The following is a 20,000-nucleotide window of genomic DNA, read 5'->3' as shown; positions in this document are numbered from 1 at the left end:
AATCCATACTTCGTCCACTTCTTTCCTCACCCTTATAAGGAAAGTGGATGTTTGCTCTTTTGCTCTGCAGTGCCAAAATAGTCTTGCCCTGTGCTTTTCCTTCACACTCCCCTTGGTTTTTTTCCCCTCATCCAACTCCTCCAACAAGACATGCATCAGCACTTTTTGTTTGTTTTCTCGCACCAAGTGTGATTAAAGCCTTCATTTACTTATCACTTCCACAGAAAATCTCCTCCAGGGAGTAGCCAAGATGATGCAACAACAATTTGGGTAAGGAGCAGCCCATTTGGATTATATTACGCTGCTGCTTGACGTGTGTGAATGTGTAAGTGTGTATCCACACGCGCACAAACACACGCACACAGGATGTACTTACCTCCAGGGCGTTCATGGTTGCGATCAGAGTGCAGCAACATTGCGATTGGCATTCCGACGTTTTTGGAGCGACCGGCAACCAGCACATTCTTCCCTACTGTCTTAATACCTGCACAACACATGTTCACAAAGGGTTGGACGTCATGCCTGAGATACAATGAGAAATGTGCAACATGTAGTTTCAATAGTAGAAGAAGTAAACAATAAAATAATAACAGTAACAGTTGAATTAATCATTACAAAAAAATATATATTATTGTCAAAGGGAGTTATTATAATTGTTTTAACTGGCTGCTGGTTTTGAGCAGAAAAGATATTTTTAAATGTTTATTAGAAATTCATTTTGTATAAAGATAAAGCTACATTTGTACCTTAACCTTAGTTTGTTCTTATTCAAAAACAACTTACAATTGTTGCATTCATTCTTTTAATTTATGCAAAGTTGGCCACGCTTTCAAAAATTGATGAATAAGTCAAGATTCAAGAGTTTACCATATTTGTCACATGGTCAGTTATACACGTACGACAACAATGAAAAATAACTCTACAGTTAGTCACTGAATTGACCAAGTTATTTTGTTATTTAGTTTGATAGGAATAAGTATCAAAATGAAAACACACACTGACACGTCATTGGGTGTTTATTTAATGTGGAAAAAGCTGTTTGTGACAGACTTTTTCAATCAAGACTCATCATGGGTAAAAAAGTAAAACAGTACCCTCTTCTGGACGTGATCGGTACAACAACAATTGTTTTTCCTTGGAATGCTGTATTTGTGGGGGGCCAGGGGGAGGTCCTAACTGGGCTTAAACTAATTTACTGATCAGAGGGACACTTTAATTTCAGTTTAATCTCTTTCCGTCACATCACTGTTGCTGGACTTTATATATACTTTATATAAAGTAATTAATTTTATATAGACTTTATATATTTATAATAAAATGAATCACTACTACAGTACAGTAGTAGTCTGTGATTAGTTATTTTACCTGCTCTTTTGATGATCTCCCAGACTGCTGCAGGCGTGGCAGGCACCATGGATCTCTGGTCCAGACATAGCTTTCCAATATTTACAATATGAAAACCGTCAACATCCTTTTCTGGAGCGATGGCGTTACACACCGCCCGCTCGTTGATGTGCTCTGACCAGGAGAGAGAAGCAATGTGTCAATAGTTTCATATTCCAGTATAATGACCCATGAGTGTGAAAAAAGTTTATACTCCATCTATAGTGTGTTGAAAAATATCATATGTGTGTAGAGCAGGCAGTATTAGCCAGTTCATTTTTTAATTTAATTTCTCTTTGTTCTCAGTGAAAACACTAAGGCAGCTGGGACCTGTGTTTTTACCGGGTAGGGGCAGCTGCACCAACAGACCGCTGACTCTCCAGTCACGGTTCATCTTGTCAATCAGATCCAGCAGCTCCTCCTGGGAGACAGAGCTCGGCCGCACCACGGTGTCGCTGGAAATGCCTAAAGAAGACATACATCACACGTCCTCAATGTTTATACTGTGCAGTTTTACAGCTTTTGATAAAAAAACACAAAATGTAATAAGCTTATAAAAATCTGTGTCAGTGAAAAAAAAAACATGAGCTGTACTAGATGTGTGTCTCATAACAGACCCAGGATGGTAGCTGCCCGTGTCTTATTCTTGACATAGGTACGACTGGCTGGGTTGTCTCCGACTAAGACAACTCCCAGGTGGGGTCTCATGTTGTCCTGAGCTACCAGCTCCTCCACATCTCGCTGGATTTCTCTGTGGAGCTGACGAGCCAACTCTGTCCCTGAAATCACCACAGCAGCATGTCTGAAAAAAAAAAAAAAAAATCAAACATACAAAATGAGTCTCACCACCCAGAAAAAGACAAAGTAAGAAATCCTTCACATCTTCTTCTGCAGTGCCCCCTTCTGTTGATTAGGCTTATTGTCGAGCTCCCAATGTTAACACATTTACAGCTATTGCTTCAGATTTCCACATTTACACTAAATTGCAAAAAAAAAAAAAAGTGTGGCCTCTTGGGGGCCTGCCATCTCCTTTTTTGGAACCACAGGTTTGGTCAGTGTCAAATATATTTGTTTGTTTGTTTTTGGTATGTGCGTGTGCCTATACAGTGGAACCTCGAGATACGAGCGTCTCGACATAAGAGCATTTCAAGATACAAGCAAGAGAAGATAGAAGATAGAAGCAAGTATCGAAAACATTTTTTAGATACAAACACGCTTACAAACACCGATGCTTAAAAACATGTTTTTTAGTATTAATAAGGGAGTTTTTTAGAGGGCCAAAACAGATTCATTCATTATTATTATTTATTTGTTATTTTTTATGGTGGAAAAATGATTTGTGATACGAGCACCTCGAGTTACGAGCTCTGTTCTGGAACCCATTACGCTCGTATCTCAAAGTTCTACAGTATTTTATGTTTTTATAACTACGGTGTGTGCTATCATGTCTGATTTTTTTTTTTTTTTTAACTGTGAATAAAAACTTTTTTCCAGGGGAGGGCAATGGGAGGGGCGGGTTGCCCCGGTCGACAAATGGGCTAGGTCCGCCACTGGTCAACCGCATAACGATTGAACGTTAGTATATTCAATTTTAGAAACAAATTTTGTATTTTTTGTATTATTAAGACAGTAACGTTTAACAAAAGCAATGACTATTAAAAAAAAAAAAAACTTGGTTGACAGTGGACCAGCAGCAGACCGTTGACTGTCCCCCACCACGGCTACATCAGCTATCGCTGTATGAATGCAGTACCGCGGTTGTACTGCTACAACCCGGCAAACTGCGGCGGCTTATGTAATAGTAACTGTCAGATGTCAGCATGAATGTCCACTTGTACTCAGTCAGAGACATCTTCTGACCTCCAACGCTAAAGGTGTTAATCCTGCCCTGTCTCTACCGTGAACGGTAAAGCCTGCTGTCAATCAACGTACGTTGACACGTGATCATACACGCCGGTCTGGCTCATTCATTCAACCTTCCGTAAAATACTCCACGGTCAGTTTGTAAAAGGGGAAACCCGAAACGGCGGTGTTTCCGGTGTGTGACCCGTTTACCTGACTGCGGAAAGATGCAGGTGTCTCCGCTGACTCTCGCATTTTCTGTGCGTCCGCAGCTTTGCCCGGCAGCAGTGATGGTGTAAAGATAACGGGCTACAAATCCTGAAGGAGGAGCGTAGTGGAGAAACAGAGGCCGCCATGTTTATGTGCGTGTGTTGTACAGCCAGTGGACGTCGCGTGCGTGCGCGCGTGTGTAAGGGAGCATGAAGGACAGAAGGGAGACCGTGTTGTCCACACTGTCCTCTGTACACACCGGTACTATACCTGTACCTCTGTGTGTACTCTGTGTTTACTACACTCTTTTCCTTTGTTCTAAAAATACGGTTCATAATATTAAATATAACATCACTTGTCTATATTGATGTTCTCGTCATGTTTGAGAGTCAATTCAGAATGTTTCCAAAATTATAAGGTGACATATAAGGTGTGTCATATATAAAATCTCTGCATATATTTACGGATGAACAAAGAAACAACGGAGAGACAAAATGCTTCAATGTACAACGGCAACAACTAAAACTTATATATAATATATATAAAAAAAAATATATATATATGATTTTGAGTTGTCAACAGTCGTATGTTAAAATGGATATATTGTTTCCCCAAATTACTAAAAAGACAGCTTGAAATACCCCACGAGGGACTAAACATGGTGAGTTTAATTTCTAGTAACTGTATGACATAGGATGAATAAATCGCTGAATTATATGTTTGCACAAACATCATATTTTAATAAACATTTGCTGCTATACACAATTTTACCTCAAGATGGCAGCATATATGTTTTATGTTACATACATATACATATATATACATATATGTTCCCAAAGGCAAGATATTTGTAAACTATCAGTAAGTGAAAAAAAATGTTCTGACCAATGAAGATGTTATGTAAAATGTTGTTATTGGTTCACAAGAAACATGTAAAGTTATTTCTATAAATGGTCCCAGTGATAAAAAAACAAAACAAATCCAGGACCAGGTGACACATGTTCTGTACTAGCAGGCATCTACCAAGTCTTTACAGGCCCCAGTGAAGAGAACATATAATACATGTGACACTATGGTAACTGTCCAAACAAGTTTTTTTTTTTCCTCCACCCTCACTGATTATGTAAGTTCTAACAGGTTGGTGGCACCTTCAAGGTCGTAGGTAAAGAAAGAGCGATAGTGTGAAGAAAAAAAATGTTCATCCATCAACGTAAGCTAACATAAAGAAGCATTGAAGAACGCTTATAGGACTGTATGACTCAACCGTGTATTTGGTTTTAGATATTCATATCTGCCTACAGTTGTTGATTTTAGGAAGCTATGAAGATTACTGCCACATCTGAACTAAAGGTTTGTTTGATGTCGTGGGCGTGTATTTAGAAAAACCTGGTAAACACCACACTGACAAGGCTTGTCTGGACTGGAGAATGACAGCGAATATATGTATTATCCTGTGTGACAAAAGCCAAGCTGCAGTTTACTTAATTAATGGCTTTTTTCATATTGTACACCGTCTAAAGGGTGTTTGTTGATTGAAGACGTGGTAAATTCCAACTAAAGATGTTGGTCCACGCAGCACGATACTGAACACACAGCACCCGGCATGTGACCTGTGCAGTAGGAGGGAACTTGATCTTTTTTTTTAATTTCAGACTCCACAGTGAATGTGGAGACTCTAGGAAAACAACAACAAAGAGGATCAATTTCCTGTTACTGAGACAAAGCTGTGATATTTGCTATGTGACTGTGAACATGCAGCCACGAGATGCTCACCTCTTGTCGCCGGCTGACAAGTACTGCAGTGTAAAATTAATTAATATGTTCATGAGGTACAACAAGATTAACAAGAATGTTATTTTACGTTAATTTCCCTTAAAAAACACAACAAAAACAGATACTAAAACTGCAGTTAGATTTGTTTTTCACTCAAACTCTTATTTATTTTTACACTACTGAAAGATAATGACTTTTTTGATTTGTTGCTAAGACTTAAGAAGCTGTGTTTCTCAAATGGTGGGTTGTGACAAAAACTAGGGTCGTGGTCATGTTGCTATGATCTTGGCAACAGAAAGGCACTCAATTTTAAAACACACTTCATATTATTATATTAATATAATAATATCACTAAAACTACTGGTTGCTACTTACTGTATGGTAACACATACAGTAATACATGTAGTCGGTTTCATAGTGTAGCGGTTAGCACGCCTGCCTTGGAAGCAGGAAGTCATGGGTTTGATTCCCAGAGGTTTACTGGAGTCTGGGTTTGTTTCTTTCTATGTTGTGGTTCTGTGTAGGTTGAGGAAATCTGGATGACTCTTTAGGTCCAGTGTAGAATAAAAGGATAGGTGTGAGTGAAACTCATCTTTGTTATGGGGAGTCAGGGAGAGTCAGTGGTTCCACCCCACTGTGAATAGAGCAGAATCATGTCTCGACAAGAGTCAGGACTGGTATGGCTGAAAAGGGAAATTAATCCTCACATTACCTACATGGCAACACGCCTTTTATTTACTTTTCAATACAATAAATCCCACATTTTCACAACAAGAAGAAAAAAATATTTTATTTGCAAAAAAAAGATCTATTTAATTTTTTGACACAACCTTCGTTTTCTTTCGGCTTTGTCCCTTTTTTTCAGGGTTTGCCACAGTGAATCATTGACTCCAACTATCTGCATGTCCTCCCTCACTACATCCATATATCTCCTCTTTGGTCTTCCTCTCTTTCTCCTACCTGGTAGCTCCATCTCTAACATTCTTCTACCAGTGTATCCACTGTCCCTCCTCTGCACATGTCCAAACCATCTCAATCTGGCTTCTCTAGCTTTTCCTCCAAACCTTCCTGTCTGTGTTGTCCCTCTAATGACCTCATTCCTGATCCTGTCCATTCTTGTCACTCCTAAAGAGAATCTTAGCATCTTTAACTGTCATATGTTTGTCATATGCCTTTTCTAAATCTACAAATACACACTGTAGCTCCTTCTGACCTTCTCTGTACTTCTCCATCAACATCCTCAAGGCAAATATTGCATCTGTGGTACTCTTCCTAGGTATGAAACCATACTGTTGTTCACAAATCTCCACTTCCTGCCTCAACCTAGCTTCAACTACTCTTTCTCAAAATAAATTGGCACCAGAACACTTTTCCTCCACTCATCAGGCATCTTGTCAGTCTCTAAAATTCTGTTAAACAAACCAGTCAGGAAATTTACTGCCACTTCTCCTAAACACTTCCATACTTCCACTGGTATGTCATCAGGACCAACTGACTTTCCACTCTTCATCCTCTTCAGGGCTTTTCTAACTTCATCCTTTCTAACCTGATCTACCTTCTTCCTACTAGTCTCTGGTTCCTCGTTTCTACTTTCCCTTTCATTTTCCTCATTTAACAGCTCCTCAAAGTATTCCTTCCATCTTCTCAGCACACTTTCCTCACTTGTGATCACATTCCCCTCTCTGTCCTTAATCAACCTCACCTGCTGCACATCCTTCCCAGCTTGATTTCTCTGTCTCTACAATCTATACAACTCATTTTCTCCTTCCTTTGTTTCCAAACTCTCATACAACTCCTCATATGCCTTTTGTTTGGCCTTGGCCACTTCCCTCTTCACCTCCCTTGTACTCTCTTTGTACCCCAGTCTGTTCTCTTCTGTTGTGTCACTGTACCGTCTCTTCTTCGCTAATCTCTTTCTCTGCACACTCTCCTGGATCTCATCATTCCACCACCAGGTCTCTTTGTCCTCCTTTCTCTGCCCAGAGGACAATCCTAGAACCTTCCTACCTGTCTCCCTAATCACTGCAGCTGTAGTCTCCCAATCATCTGGGAATATCTCAACACGACCCAGAACTGCCCTTACTTCCTTCCTGAAGTCTTCACAACACGACTCTTTCCTTAGTTTCCACCACTTGATCTTCTGCTCTGTCTTCACTCTCTTCCTTTTTCTCACCTCCATCGTCATCTTAAACACTACAGTGCATTTCTTGCATACATATTCTTCCTTTAGGATCACCCCTACTCCATTTCTCTTCCCATCTGTACCATGATAAAACAGTTTGTAGCCTCCTCCAATGTTTCTAGCCTTCTAGCCTTGTTTCCTGCCCTTCCACCTGGTCTCCTGCACACACAAAATATCTACTCTTCTTCTCTCCATCATATCAGCTAGTTCTCTACTTTTCCCTTTTCCATTGTACCTACATTCAGAGTTCCAAACTTCAGACCAACACTTCTATTCTTCCTCTTTTCTCTTAGCGTCATTGCTAATATGAGCCCATAAGGACTTATATATTTATTATTATCAGTTAGTCCTGGTCCTCATATATGCCAGGGGGTTTTTGTATAATACTTATTATAATTATAATAATCACTATTATTTCACCTTATCACATGTACATTTCTGAAGGAATAAAGGTTTAAGTGCAGTCGGAATTTAATTTTTTTTATATAAATTTGGCCTCTTTGGTAAGGTATTTGTAACAAACTAAAGTGTATAAACATTTGCAGAGAGAGAGAAAATGATAAAAGAAAAAATATAAATTTAATTTATATTTTTGTACCATTAAACTAAAAAAAATAAATAAATAAAGTTAGTGCTGTCATCCTCCAGACGACCCCTCTCTGTCTCACTCCTCCCTCCCTCTCCCTCTCTCTCTCTCTCTCTCTCTCTCTGCCTACTGTTGTTGACTGACTGCACCGGTTACGTAACACATGCCTTGTGTTTATGCCTGGCGCACGTGGCCCCAGCCATAATGGGGCGGAGGGGGGCTGGGGGGGGGATGTGTTGGCAACATTTTAGACGGATCTACTGTACGTTAGCAACGACCCATCGATCATCGACACGAAACACACGGCCTTTGTAACGTGAAGGCATCGCTGCGGGTTTAGATTTAACACGGATTCGAACTCCGTGCCAACATGACACATGAGCGCATGCACGGATTCCACCACAGAACTGTTAGGTCATGGCAGAAGCATTAAAGCGGATTCACCTCACATCCGCCAGGCCTTTACAGTTGTGACTGTTGGTAATGGAAGCCATAGAACAATCTGGGTTTGAACATTCCAGCGTCTTTACGCATCAACCGACACATGGAATAACACTGGGCTGTGGTGTGTTCGCGTCCAGAGTAATTTGAAGACATACCTACTTAATGTTCCATGTTTTATCGTAGTTGTATTATATTATCATAAATTAGAAGAATCTGGAACGAAACCGATACGCACTATGCGCAAATACAATTTAATTAAATAAAAAAAAACAATAATAAAGCAGAAATGTACAATTTTAAACAAACATGAAAACAAATGTGTGTGAGTTTCACGCGACGAACACGATGTACCTGAACATACTTTTTTTGTTTATCAGGAGATATACTTTAACAGCACGACGTCTCCTAAACGTGCACGAATTGACCAGCACACACACACTCTCCCTCCCTCTCCGCTCCTCTCCTCTCCTCTCGACCCCCTCCCTCCCTCCTCCCTCGCCTCCCTCCCCATCTCAAAGCTGTCATCCACAGCAGTGTTGGCTGAGAGAGGGGGAAAGAGAGACGGCGATTCAATCTTTGCATGCCCGGATGAGAGCAGCAGCAGTCTCGGTAGCGGCAGCAGGCGGCGTCTTTCAGCGCAACATGGTCGCATGAGTGGGTCGAGCGGCGAAGGAAGACAACATATTCCGTGGGGGACGAGCGCAGCCACTGTTGGAATCTGTGACATTTTCGACGCGACCCACGTAGACGGCGGCTGTGGGAGAATAAGCAGGCAGCGATAAGAGGCGTGGAGGCGAAGGGGAACCGAACATTTCCCTCCTCGTGGTGTCCTATTTCGTTGGTAAGTACATTTTGTCTTGCACGGTGGGGGGGAAAAGCTAAACCTTGTGTCTTGTCTTAAGCACGAGCCTTTAAAAAAAAAAATCCTCCTCCGTGTCCAGAGGAAAATAAAGGACAGCGTGACTGTGAAGTGTCAGTGTGTGTGGATGAATGCGCCGCAGCAGTTTGCCCACTCGTGTCGTTATCACGGACGGACGGACAAACATCACCGTAGATGCTTGACTCTCGGCACATGTTCTTTACACTGCGTCTTTGTTACCGTTTCCACAGGTCGCACGCAACTTAAATGAGCTGCTGTATTGGGTACACGTGTTTGTGTGTGTGTGTGTGTGTGAGAGAGAGAGAGAGAGAGAGAGAGAGAGACTCCACATCAGCCGAGAGCTACGACAATAGAACCGATTCAGAGCCAGTCAGTGCGTCTGCTCCACCGGTTTACCACTGTGAGAACCGCGGGATAACGTTGATGTGTGGGCCCACGACACCCTCCCCTCCACCCCCCAAAAAAACTCGGTGTCTATCACGTTAGCTCTTATTCAACCCAGTTCATTTCACTCTGTCGAGCTTTCCCGTACGTACAGACAAATGTATGACGACAAGGAGGGTCGACATGCGCACAACCACCACTGCCGTCCCTGCCCAGTAAGTTGGAGGCAGAATCTCAAGACTTTTAACAAGTGGCTTCTTGTTCTTGTTCTTTTTTAGGGTCTATAAGATCGTTTTTACCTAATCTAAAAATTAAAAATAATTTTGTACCATTGACCGTTAAACATGATGTATATTAAACCACAAAATCCTCCTTTTGAATCAAAACAACTTGAATTCACATGAAACATGTTTCTAGTATTAATTTAAACAACTTGTCTTTGTGTTTTTCAATGATTTACACAGGAATCAAGTATTTTGGGTAATCTAAGATGAAGTGGCTTTTTGTGTTTTTCTATGCACTCTCTCATGATGGGGGTGTGACTGGTTGCAGTGGTAGGACCCTCGTCTGCCACCAGGGGGTTAGGCAGAACTGAATAAATTTGTATACACTCCTAAATTGTCTTATCTTATCAGATGCACACTCTCTTCACCTCATATCTGCTTTATGCCTGCTCTCATTTCCAGAATATTCTATTAAATTCTCAGTCATCTAGGAGCCATTTGCAATATGCAAGGGGTTTTGTATAAAATATAAAGAAGATTGTGAATTAAAAAAAGATTGTGTACCTGAAGCATGGCACAGTCTACTGTATTCCAATAACAGCTGTCTGCTTTTAAGCTGTTTTATAAACAAACACAGAGCAGCCTGAGTCAGTGCTTGTGTCATGATCACATTCATACCAGGAACTTCACCTGTGCAGCAGCGATGGTGTTTTATGTGACAATATTTTTCTCAGTTCTATCTAATAATAAATACAGACATTGAAATAAGAATAATAATTTCCGGTCAATATTATGTATAACTTATCATTATTATTAGATTACTGTTTACCAGGACTTATAACTGAACTTTCACAGATAGAGGAAGAAGTTACCGTATAAAAAGTATCTTTACAGAAGAATTAATAAAAAGTTGTGAAACCACATTTTAAAACATAACCTCTTCATGAGATGGGAGAAAATCCTTAAATAAAAAACAATACAATTTATTCAAGTTGTGTCTGTTGTGATGGTTCCTTTGACAACCATAGCTTTGATCTGCTAACATTTACTCATAGTATGGAATAATACGTGTTATGTACACCTATTGCCACATTGAAGTACACGTGGTTGTCACACCCTGGTTACACAGCCGTGTCAATATGATTCGTTGTCATAAGTCTCTGGTAACACTGCAAACTTAACAGTAAATTGTGTTACAGATAAACAGCATATAAACTGCATGCATGTACTCCCATACAGCACAGTACAGTATAGTCTTTCCAACATTCTTCAGTCACACACCTTTTCTCTCTGTTCTCACCCTGCTGTGATGTCTCCGTGCCCAAAGACTCACTTATATTAAGGCCTGGAGGCAAACGTCTGACCTTTTGGTTTAAAGACGACCTTGTCTACCTGTATGTCCACATACAGTGTTGTCATGTCAAATATAAAATGTTTCAAACCCATTTATCTTTGACATTCCACATGCCACAGAGATCCCGAGCAGTGGAGGCCACGCAGGGTTCAAATGGCAAAAAAAATTTGAAAAAGGTTGGAGGTTTTAGTTAATGTTCAATCTCCACATTCTGATAAGAGCGTGAGACAGAAGAGTTAGGGGTACGTCGCTGCTTCACATATTTCTATGTGTTTCCTATTGTAAAAGCCTTGATAAAAACAAACCTGTCACTTTTACGTGGTGGTGGATCATAAAATGGAATGCTGTGATTACTACAAAGGGCCGTAAAGTCGGCACAGCTAATATGAAAACACGTTGAGATAAGATTGGTAGATAAATGACTTCCGGCCTTTTTTTTTTTTTTTTTTTTTTACACACCTTCCATGCGTGTATGTGAGGCTTGTTTTGCTATTCAAAAAGAACACGAGGACTCCATCCACTCCCATTCCAGTCTTACAACAGTGGGGCCAAACTTCCCTTCTCTGCTGGTTTCATATGTTGACAACTTTAGGTTTTACTAGTAATGATTTGTTAAAATGGTTTTAAAAAGGCTGTCTAAACATTTTATGCTAATAATGTATTTAAGATTTTTGTAACAACTATACTTTCATCATCAAAACTTATATCACTTATTTTTTATTATCTTTCAGGATTGATGGTTCAACTCATTTAATCGTGATTAGTTAAGATCATGATTAATCATACTTAGTCAACAGCTACCCTGTGATTAATCGGATTAAAAAATGTAATCAAATTTTTGTCTGGCCACATTTTTACAGCAGCGTCAGCTGACCTCTTGTGGTTGTGTTTTGTGGATGGAGGTGGCAGGTGGTGGTGAGGTTCTTTGTACAATGTATGATAGGAGAAATACAGCATGTGTACATTGTGCAATGTTGTGATGTTAAACACTGTGCTGACAAAGCTGTGTCGGACCAGTTCTCGGGTGTGTGCTTTCCTATTTCTCAGGCAGTTGATAGTTTCCAAGAAGCTTCTGCCGTGACTCCGCCTTCAGTTCCAGGTCAGTGTTGAATGCACGACAGACCTCTCCACCTGTGACAACAATGTCACCCATGCATGACTCGGTTCACAACACGTTCCTTCTCACCCTGATTGTGTAAAGTCTTAGGTAGAATTTGAGAGTACTACAAGGTAATTGTATGTCACGAAACCTGCAGCAGGTGATAGTTATAAAAAAAAATAAAACTTTTTATTTCAAAATTGTTTGTGAGGTGACATGGTGAAATCTCTAGAGCGGCACTTTTGTATTTGCAGCGTTTCATCGGCGTGGCAGTGGTTTACTCCTTATTGTTTAATGGCCCACGACGTTACAGTCCTGGTTTACTCTCGACAGCTTTTTACAGTGTTGCTGTTCAACCTCAGCAGTGTGACTGTGTCTTTATCCTAGAAGCCCAACGTACATGACCTGTGTTCTCCGAAGAGCCCAATGACACAGTCAGTGGAACATGACTGAGCCTCGGGGAACTAGGGAGCCAAATATTTCACCCACAAGCTGGTGGGGTTTAAAAAAGACACACACACACACACGCAGGTGGCTCCAATCTTGGTTCTGGTTGAAAGCTGTGGTGGGTAAGAAAAGTTAAAACCTTTGGGAGTTAACTGTGTACATACAGTTGGTGTTGTTCTATTTACACTACATACATGACATAGTATTGCAGTGTATTCACATGGTATTAGAAATAGTGAGGTATACCTGAAATAAGACACTTTAATTCCATGTGATCATAACATCATGGCTAAAACAGCACTAAAATAGGAACCTCAGGGCTGGAGTGACCGTCTCAGATAATCTGATAAAGAATTGAGTCATTTTACATGAATGTTGATTCAGCCCACGCACGATTCTTATGCACAAGGTATTTGACACGTTAGTGGCAGAGGCAACATGAGTTCATGTCTCGGTTGCACTCCAGAATTAAACGGTGTTGTCGCAGCCCCCGGCTATCAGATCACCTGCCTGTCGGTGGTAATGGGTTTAATGTTGGCACGTGTCAAATGACTTCCACTTGTCATTGATCAAGTGAAGGTGAGGCAGGCTCTCGCACTTGAATGATGTGTTCATGTACAGTATGTTGTGTTTTTGTGTTTTGGATATTCCATCTTGATTTTGCAATTTTGATAGTTTAGACCAGGGCTACTCAGTTATTCATTTATTTGGGCCAGATTAAAAAAATATCAGTTGGGCAAAGTGTTCCTGAAGGATAATTAAGAGGAGATAAGTAGAAATATCAGCATCAAAACAAACTCATTGCAAATTAAATGTATGTGGAGCCCGCAGTTTGTGGTGAAATAACAGGTATTTGTTGGTCAACATAGAGTTAAACAGATGTTTTTCATTGATTATTTTACAGTTCTGCTTTTACAGGGACATGTTGTATAGTGAACTGCTTAACCTTCTAGAACATTGTTTCCCATAGACTCGGTCACGACCCTCAGGTGGGTCACGAGATTTTTTGGGGCGGTCGTCTCACATTATGTTTCCCAGAAGTTTATGAATAATGTCTATTGACCTCGGTTGCGAAAGGTTGTGAGTTTTAAAATATGGGTCCCCAGAAAAAGTATGGGAAACAGTGATCTAGAACACATCTCTTCCATTTGTACATGGACGCTGCTACAAGTTACAATGTGTGTTATATTTATGGGTCTGTAATCTGTAGGAATGTCTGATTACCCACCAACTGGGATTCCTTCAGCATCACTCTGCCTTTCTTAATTTACCCCAAAGACTGGGGTCCAACGAGGTTGGGTCTGGGCTGGGGTCTCACTTTGATAACACCTCAGAGTATTTAAGAAACTGTGTTGTAGGCTGGAATACGTAGGTCACTGTAAATTGAAAGTTATTTTGAAGGGCAGCCACATACACTCTGGAGTATTTATGTACTAAATAACAGAGTCAAATGTATGGAAAATAGCTGCAGGAGCCTGCTCTGTTTCCAGTCACGTTAAGGCTCCGTGCAGAGGCCCTTCTGTCAGTGGGTGTGTCTGAAGGGCACTTGGCACCGGGGCTGGCAGTGCCACACTCAGAGAACAGTCTGTTTCTCTGATCGGCCTACAATCAGTGAACACAATCACACTGTTATGTCTGTGCCATTCTTTGCCATGGCAACATCACATGATCATGTTTGTCTGGCGTGTTCTTTGTTTCTTTGTGACGCCACAGCTTTAACCATGTTGTTGGTCAAACCCTGGTTTTGGTATGTTGATAATAATCCCTTTGACGAATCATGTCAAAACAAGTGAAAAGGACCAGGGTCCTTTTTCGTACCCTGATGTTAAGTGTGTAACAGCGTTATGTGTTTAGTATGTTAACAGTTCTCCTTCAGTTAAATTGTTAAAAAATCTCAATATATCGTCATGCCTCTAGGGTTGTCGAAGTTTGCGATCGTAACATCGTAACAAATTAAGAAAACTTCAGAATAGCCTTGTCATTCAAACTTCTCAGTGATCAAATTTTAACATAGCTTTAGGGAACGGCTACTAATTAAACTTTGAGAAGAGTTATCAAAGCTATTTCAGCTCTTAATTAGACAACTTTTACAACAGATGGTTCAATTCCGTCCCCGGAATTAAATCAGACCTAAGTTGTTGGGTTTTTTTTTTTTACCCATGGCAACATTTAAACACCCACAAACTCAGATGCTTGTGGTTTCAACACATGTATGTATGTAAGCATCCAATTTTAGAACAGTCCTCTATAGTGGCAAGCTCACAACCAAACAGCATTTAAGAAAAAAAAAAAAAAAAACACCACCCTCTTATGCCTCTTTTGCCGATGTCATGCACAGTAAGTCTGCGTTCTTCTCTGACCCACAACCTCAGAGCCCGCAGTATTTGACTGAACAATTGCAGTTTTTCTTTATTTCCATGACTAATATCAGCATTTACTGTTGTTTTGACTCAGTTGTTCAATCTTGCTGGCTGCTTATTTCTGGTTTTCCTGCCTTTGTTGTTGTTGGGGCAGAGCAAAAGACCCTCCACCTAAATCTGGGAGGGTGACGCCTTTGAGAAAAAAAAAAAAACACTGCCCTTTCAACGGGATCCTCCATTGAAAAAGGAAAAGCCTTCCACCTTATCTGTAAAAATGAGTCATTATCCTATTTAGGTAGTCAATGCTACAGCCTGCAAGCCAGGCTTTTCTCTGACCTGCTGAGTGATTCCGGCCTTGTTTGTGCTCTCCTCTCAGCCCATGAGAGCTGTTGTGTAGTGTCTCTGGTGGCTGTCTGCAAACCACTGACGCTGCATCAAAGCGCTGTCACACACAGCGACCCTTGTCTGGGTACTGGCCCAGCGTTAACTATGCTAATGGCGGACTAGCCGTCAAACTGTGAGGCTTTGTGGTTTTGTTTATGCAGAGCAGAATGGACACTTATTTTTCTGTCTTCCTCATTCAGGCTCGTCCATTTGTCCGTGATCGTCCACAGTCTGATGAGTCATATTTCTGCCACTAAGGACTGCTCACCATTTGTGGCTTTGGAAAAAATCTTGTGGCTCAAGGGTTAGAGAGGAAACACTCAAAGAATGATGGGAAAAGTTATTCTTGGCATTTGTGATAATGTCATTTCAATGACACATTTTGTCTTTCTTCAGACGAGTGGAACAAAAATACAGGGCTCTTAAAACTAAACGCTGCTTACAAATTTACAGTTGTCCACTGTTACACTGTGGGTGAGCTCTGTGATTTTGTAAAAAAAAATATTCACACTATTTTAGTAATTACTGTTGTGTGAAACACTATTATTTTTTTAAAATTCTTTTTTGCAGCCATATTTTAAAGCAGAACATCTGTTGTTTGACGAAATCTTGTCCTACTGCAATAGATCTGCTAGGTCTGTCAGTATTGATAAAGGTAAAAAAGAAATTTGAATTTTTTGCAGTTGAAATCATTATTCTGGGTACAAAGTATTTTTTTAGGTCTATTATTAGACCTGTTACTATTAATTTGCTTCCTTTTCTTCAAACGGCTCTTAGAATGAAAATACGATCAGTCACATTAACAGAAATAAATCAGAATTTAATCAGATTAAAACCTTTAAAGCCTTTCCACACATAAATAAATCTGTGATTAATTGTGAAATTGATTGACGTCCCTTAAACAATACACTTACAAAATACATCTGTTGACCTCATGATGAAGGTCATCAGTCACGTTAGTCTTTTAATCTTCAAATTTTTGAATGGCAAACAAATGTTTTCAAGTGTCTTATGAAGAGGTCAGTGTTGCGTTGTTCTTGGAACAGTATTTTGAGAATATCTGTGATGTAATCACGTGTTTCAACTAGCAGATTCTGATTGCTAATATCCTATGTAATCCTTCCTACATTTAATGACAGTCCTGACCAACTTCTTATAAGTTGAAGTCAGCCCGATTTCATCTGTAAGTAGTAGAAAATGTGATAAGGATATTGATTTGAAGAGTGCGTGTTCATTAACAAATGTTGTGGTATTTTTTTAAAGGATGAGCCACTCTGAAACAAACATGTGGGGTTTTTCTTTTTTCTTTTCTGGGAAACATCGGCGGGTGTCCGAACGTGTGTGAGTTCAGGGTTTGTCGAAAGTGTGATGTTTGAACAGGTGTGAGCTAACATGTTCCTGTCCTCTCTGGGTGGACAGTTCTTCACTCGAGTGTCGCATGCCTCATAAATACTGTAGATGATGGACCTGCTCTGTCTCTGCTGCTTATATCAATAATGCTGCTGCCTGTGTGGGTTTAATTGTCCTGATGGGCCCAAGCTCCATGTAAGGACGAGCAGCTGGCTGACCAGTCGCTGCACACGCTCATGTGACACTGCTATTTCTATCCTGCTGCCCGACTGCCTTTAGTAACAGGAGTGATTGGTGGATATTTGACACCTCAGAAAGCAGCGTGCCTGGAGGGTGGGGGCAGTGTTTCACATGCAGTCCAGTGGTGTCGCTCCGTAGGACACTGTGCAGGTTGAGGACAAACTGGAGTGGGAAGAACAATGACATGTTACGCAATTGAGGTTAAACGACTCATGTGGAGATCAGGTGAAAAGAAGTCAATTACTTGGAGCTCGTTTCCCACAAATCTGTTGGTTGTTTGACCAATTAAATGTCTGTTGTCTGGAGCAAATTGTTGTCCACATTCTAAATGAGCCGTGATACAAAAACTCCTGTGGGCTTGTCAGCGGGAAGTGAAGGTCCATGTGTACGTGAGCACAGGGATAACAGATCGATACCAGATCAATACATTTGTTAAACGAAGCCTCTGCTGCAATTTTCTTTGTAGAAGAAACTGACTGTAGTTGACTTGTAAACGGCTGATGGAAGAAAATCCTCAGTGTTTCAGCATTGCTTTATCTTTAACTCTGCCAATACTGACATTAAGTGGTTAGCAGAGGTGTGTATTGGCAAGAATCAGATGATATGGTATGTATCACGATACGGAGACTAGGTTACGATATATTGCAAAATATGGCGACACTATAGGCACAATGATATATTGAGTTTTTTACCAATTTAACTGTAGGAAAACTGTTAACATATTAAACACATAATGCTGTTACACACTTAACATCAGGTTACCAAAATTTGTAATTGCTAGAGAAGAAATAAAAGCAAATGAATATTTGCAGGTTATTTGTTAATAAAAAAAAACAATGCAGTGCTGTCGAGTATCAACACGGTATCATGAAACAAATTATTGGAATATTTCAGTGAACTTACAACCCTATTAATAAACACTTTTGAGAGTGGAATCATTTTAGGTTTCATCAAAATTTTGTTAAAAAAAATACAGAAAACGTATTTTTTTCCATAAGTTTGATCAAAAGTTTTCTGAAAAAAAAAATCTGATCACAACATGCGGAAATTGGATTACCAAAACATTTCCTAAAAAAAATTAGAGCAATCCTCAGAATGCTCTAATTTAATGAAAAACATGCAGAAAAGATCAAATTTAGAATTTTTTTTTTTCCCAAAGATTTTCATCAAAATTTTTCACCATCTGAGCACGGCGGGAAATTTGGATTTTACCAAAAATTTCCATTTTTTCATGCTGTTAATGAATACAGTATCAGTATTTTATTACTGTTCCTTCTCACTTTCTGATGGAACATAATTGGTTACATTGTTGTGACTTAAAATAGCAAGTACCCTAAACTTTTTGAACTAGTTAATACATTACATCCATGACATCTTTTTCAAATTTGTTGAGAGAATGACATGATAAAAAACTCTTTTAACTTTTGCATGGATTTTATTATTATTATTTACTTTTAACCAAAAAGGAATTGATGATGTGTAGAAACAGAAACATTAGGAAAAAAATCTGCTTTCATTCACTGAACCAGAAGTTATTTTATGTTTAGACCTGAAACTAAAGCTCTACCTGCAGATCATTGCACCGTGAGTTATGTTCGTTATAAGAACAAAGTTTCTGGAAGAAAGAAGCACTGATTCCTGTCGCACATTCGACCAAATTGTAGAACTTACAAACCTCACAGAAACTCACAGAAAGACTAAAATAAATCACACACACAGTTGGCCGACACACATCCATCATGGCTGCTGACAGGATGTTAAAAGATCCTCTGACTCAGCTGCTTAAAAAAAGAATGCCAGTAGGCTGGATTGGATTTACGCTTTTTTATTTGGAAGCGTACGGACTGTGTGGATGTGATTTCTGATCAAATTTCTCCCCCACTATAGTTATGGGATAGATGAATCTATCCCGTAAAAGTACATTTAAAAAATGCAATACCCTCAGCCCACCTGCAGGTTCACACAGAAAATGAAGATCCTTGATGACACGCCCTCTCCTAATACTCCTGGTGTTGATAACCCAGGTTTTCTTTGTGGGGTTGCTGATCAGTGACATGTTCTCACAGTCTTATACTTCCATGATGCATGAATTCAGGGACGCAAAGTGATGGTAGTGCTCTTGAGTGAACAAAGTGTGAGAAATGGAATGTGGCTGGCACATTAAAAAAAAAAAACTATAACTTGGTGGTAAAGACACTGCTAAGGGTATATTTAGTTTTTAGAAATATTACAATTTCCTACATGGCCAGTCTGAGGTAGCATAGTCATTAGATACAAGTATTGAAAAAGTTGCATTTGTGGTCATTTGAAAAGCCAATTTTGATTTGGTCTTTTAAGTAAATTTTACAACTTAGTTTCAAGTAATGATAAAATTCAGCTAATTTTTAAAACATCTTATATTTGAATTTTTATAGAATTTACTAAACTCTATTCATCAAAATGTTAATTGGCCTTTAATGGCATTCTAGTAGGAAACTGTTAATAATTAACTTACCGTACACTTTGGCATACAAATATTAAAAATGTTGACAAATGTTACTTCATATTTTGGTCTTCCAATTGTGCATGAATATCACACGATGACGCATTTGTAGATTTTGAGTTAAAGCTAAAGATGTACAAGTTAAGTTATGAAGAGTTATTCCAGTTGGTGTGTCAAAAACCTGTGAAGTTCTAACTGCCTTCTTTCCTCCACCCAGATTGATCCTATTAGTTTGTAGTTGTAGAGGACAAAGACTTGTCCTCTACAACTACCACTCCTAAAGACACTGAAAGCCTCATTTTCATTTTTGGCTACAGTTTCTCAAAGCACCTGTCACCAGCAGAACTGACGCACTGTGTTTACGTGGACACAAATG

At 39.7% G+C, this 20,000-nt stretch overlaps 2 protein-coding genes across 4 annotated transcripts in view; one reads left to right on the top strand and one right to left on the bottom strand.

The window, feature by feature from the left end:
• The window catches only part of LOC103397730 (probable bifunctional methylenetetrahydrofolate dehydrogenase/cyclohydrolase 2), an 11,736-nt gene extending 7,957 nt beyond the window's left edge, over positions 1 to 3,779 (bottom strand). Inside the window, exons 1-5 of the mRNA XM_008336096.3 lie at positions 3,439 to 3,779; positions 2,001 to 2,185; positions 1,726 to 1,848; positions 1,366 to 1,518; positions 377 to 484 (exon numbers count right to left, since the gene is read on the bottom strand). Coding sequence (XP_008334318.2) covers positions 377 to 484; positions 1,366 to 1,518; positions 1,726 to 1,848; positions 2,001 to 2,185; positions 3,439 to 3,770 — 901 coding nt within the window. The 5' untranslated portion in view covers positions 3,771 to 3,779. The remainder of the gene's footprint in view (positions 1 to 376; positions 485 to 1,365; positions 1,519 to 1,725; positions 1,849 to 2,000; positions 2,186 to 3,438) is intronic.
• A 5,033-nt stretch (positions 3,780 to 8,812) lies between these two features.
• LOC103397731 (sodium-dependent phosphate transporter 2) overlaps positions 8,813 to 20,000 on the top strand; it is a 56,993-nt gene continuing 45,805 nt past the window's right edge. The window contains exon 1 of one of the 3 annotated variants that reach the window (XM_008336098.3): positions 8,813 to 9,261. The gene's annotated coding sequence lies outside the window, so the exon portion shown is untranslated. The remainder of the gene's footprint in view (positions 9,262 to 20,000) is intronic. The other 2 variants (XM_017043089.2, XM_008336097.3) reach the window with 2 other exon arrangements.

This window comes from Cynoglossus semilaevis, chromosome Z (assembly GCF_000523025.1).
Source record: "Cynoglossus semilaevis isolate Cse_v1.0 chromosome Z, Cse_v1.0, whole genome shotgun sequence".
Taxonomy (NCBI): Eukaryota; Metazoa; Chordata; class Actinopteri; order Pleuronectiformes; family Cynoglossidae; genus Cynoglossus; species Cynoglossus semilaevis.
Note: the sequence above shows the minus strand (reverse complement) of the source record. Positions and strands in the feature narration are given on the sequence as shown.